General features: G+C 48.9%; 1 protein-coding gene across 1 annotated transcript in view; it reads right to left on the reverse strand.

Annotated features, from left to right (window-relative positions):
* Positions 1 to 2,500, reverse strand: part of LOC125036212 (peroxisomal sarcosine oxidase-like) — a 6,290-nt gene that overhangs the window by 163 nt on the left and 3,627 nt on the right. The window contains exons 5-9 of the mRNA XM_047628674.1: positions 2,130 to 2,314; positions 1,777 to 1,903; positions 1,294 to 1,443; positions 515 to 590; positions 1 to 291 (exon numbers count right to left, since the gene is read on the reverse strand). The exon at positions 1 to 291 is cut by the window's left edge and continues 163 nt beyond it. Of these exons, the coding sequence (XP_047484630.1) occupies positions 155 to 291; positions 515 to 590; positions 1,294 to 1,443; positions 1,777 to 1,903; positions 2,130 to 2,314 (675 nt within the window). The 3' untranslated portion in view covers positions 1 to 154. The remainder of the gene's footprint in view (positions 292 to 514; positions 591 to 1,293; positions 1,444 to 1,776; positions 1,904 to 2,129; positions 2,315 to 2,500) is intronic.

Genomic DNA, 2,500 nt, shown 5'->3' on the forward strand with positions numbered 1-2,500 from the left:
TGTAAACAAAGTTTGATAAATATGCCATATTTTTTTTTCCGTTGTACAAGATTTAATCCTATTTGCTTTATTTTTATTAGCAAAGGTACTCAATTCTACAATTCTACATAATTCTACACAACCAATTCTGCATGTCGTGTCCCCTTCCAGTTCTTCAATATTTACTCTTCATCGCTTTGTCCTTATCGAACCTCTTCGCGGCGAAAGCACTGACGTCATGCTTGGGCGCTTCCCCCCGGATCATGCGGCTGAACACTTCGCCGATCACGGGCGCGATCTTGAAGCCAGTGCCTGGGCGAGGGAGTAATGCGTAGAGTAACGGGCATTGTAGGGGACAGAACGGTGCGTGTTGAGTGCTAAGGTAAGACTGCTACGACAATAATGCTATTAATGGCAACGAAAGCGGCAATAATAATATCAACAACCATAACGCTGATAGCAATAGCAGCACTAGGAACAGTAATAACAACGATGATGATAACAACAGCATAACGATCAGAAGAGGCGCAAGTACCTGAGAATCCTACGGCGTAAAGGATGTTGCGATGGCGAGGATGGCGGTCGAGGATGAACTCCTCGTCGGGCGTGAGCTGAGGCGAGAGGAGGGGGGGATTAGGAGGCCGATGGGGCGATTGGGCGATTGGGCGATTGGCGTTTGCGAAAGGAGAGAAGGAAGAGTCGCGGTTGTCTAATCGAGTCGTGGAGTTATTTCTGTGCCAGAGATTTCTATTGCCATCTTTCTATCCCCCTACCTCTCTCCCGCCTTTTTCATCTGTCTTTCTCTTTCCTTCACTCCTCACTCCCCCTCACTTCTTCTCATTCCCTCCCTATCCTTCTCTCTCTCCTTCTCCCCTTCCCTTTAGTTTTCCACATCTCTCCGCTTTCTCTCTCTCCCTCTCTTTGTCCCTTTAGTTCTCCACCTCTCTCGCTCCCTCTCCCTTTTCTTTTTGCTCTTCACCTATCTCCTTTCTTCTCTCTCTCCCTCTAGTTCTGCACCTCTATCCTTCCTTCTCTCTCTCCCTCTCTCTATTCCTTAGCTCCCCACCTCTCTTCTTCCTTCTCCCTCTTCCCCCTTCTTTCCCATTAATTCCCCACCCCTCTCCCTCTCCCTCTCTCTTTCCTTTAGCTCTCCACCTCTCTCCCTCCTTCTCCCACTCACTTTCCCTGTAGGCTGTGACCTCTCTATCCTCCCCCCCTTTCTTTCTCTCTTTCCCTATAACTTTCCACATCTTTATCTTCTTCCTTTCCTTCTCTCTTTCCCCTTAGCTCCCCAGCTCTCTCCCCTTGAATTACCGTGTAATAGCACAGCTGCTCGAAGGCATATTGCTCCCCCAAGTCCGGGAAGTAATTCTTGAAGTAAGAAAGTGACTTCTGCCTCAACTCTGATATGTCAACTTCTTGGCTCTGATTCGGATCCATTTCCACGCCTTCATGGAGGCCCACCTGTGGAAAGGGATGGGGAAGATGAGAGGAAAGAGGCGGATGACTGGGAATGGGGAAAAGGAGGATGTTAAGAGAAGAAATGAGAGGACATATTAGCTCCATCGTTTGTCTTCTTGAATCATTATAGTGATTTGATGATTAAACAGGTTGATCACGATAATTCTCTTATATACAATGTCATTTAGACGTGTAATCAGATAACCAGCATCCTCTCATATGCCTCTTCCCTTCGATTAACATGTAAAAAATGAAAAAAAAACAAAACCATTTAGATACAAATCAAAATTAATATGGATGAAAACTGGGCATCTGGATATTCTCACGAAACTTCACCTTGATATGCCCTGGGTGTTCCATGGCAGGAAGCGCATAATAGTAGTTGTTCTCTACCGAGCAGTCCACGAAACCCGAGAAAGGGAACTGCTCGTTGCGCCAGTATAGCGAGGTCGTCCGCACTGACCTGCGGACGTAAGGGGCTCGTGAGAGTGCGGTTCGTCGACTCAAATGAGGTGCAGTTCAGAACAATGTGCAAGAAAGAGGAAAAAAGAAGTACACACTATTTAACTCTGGAAAGGTATACAGATAGATAGATTGATATATGTATGCATATAAGCATATATAGCTCTATCTTTCATAAAGCGTCGGCGATTGCAAATCATTGGAAGAAAAGCGAGGCGGAGCGGAACCTGAGAGGCAAGTACACGCCGAGGTGCTGGAGGACGTGGTTCGCCCAGGGCCCCGGGCACAGCACCAGCCAGCGGGCCCTGACGACGCCCCGGGGCCCGGAGATCTTGGTCCAGGGCTCCCCGGGCTCCACGCTGACCACAGGCCACCCGTCGAGCACGCAGCCGCCCTCGTCGCGGAACAGCTTCTGCGGCGGAGAGGGGAGGGGCCGAGCTCAGGGCACGGTTGACCATGCAGTCTCTCTCTCTCTCTCTCTCTCTCTCTCTCTCTCTCTCTCTCTCTCTCTCTCTCTCTCTCTCTCTCTCTCTCTCTCTCTCTCTCTCTCGCTCTCTCTCTCTCTCTCTCGCTCTCTCTCTCTCTGATATGAATCCTC

This window comes from Penaeus chinensis, chromosome 20 (assembly GCF_019202785.1).
Source record: "Penaeus chinensis breed Huanghai No. 1 chromosome 20, ASM1920278v2, whole genome shotgun sequence".
NCBI classification, from domain to species: domain Eukaryota; kingdom Metazoa; phylum Arthropoda; class Malacostraca; order Decapoda; family Penaeidae; genus Penaeus; species Penaeus chinensis.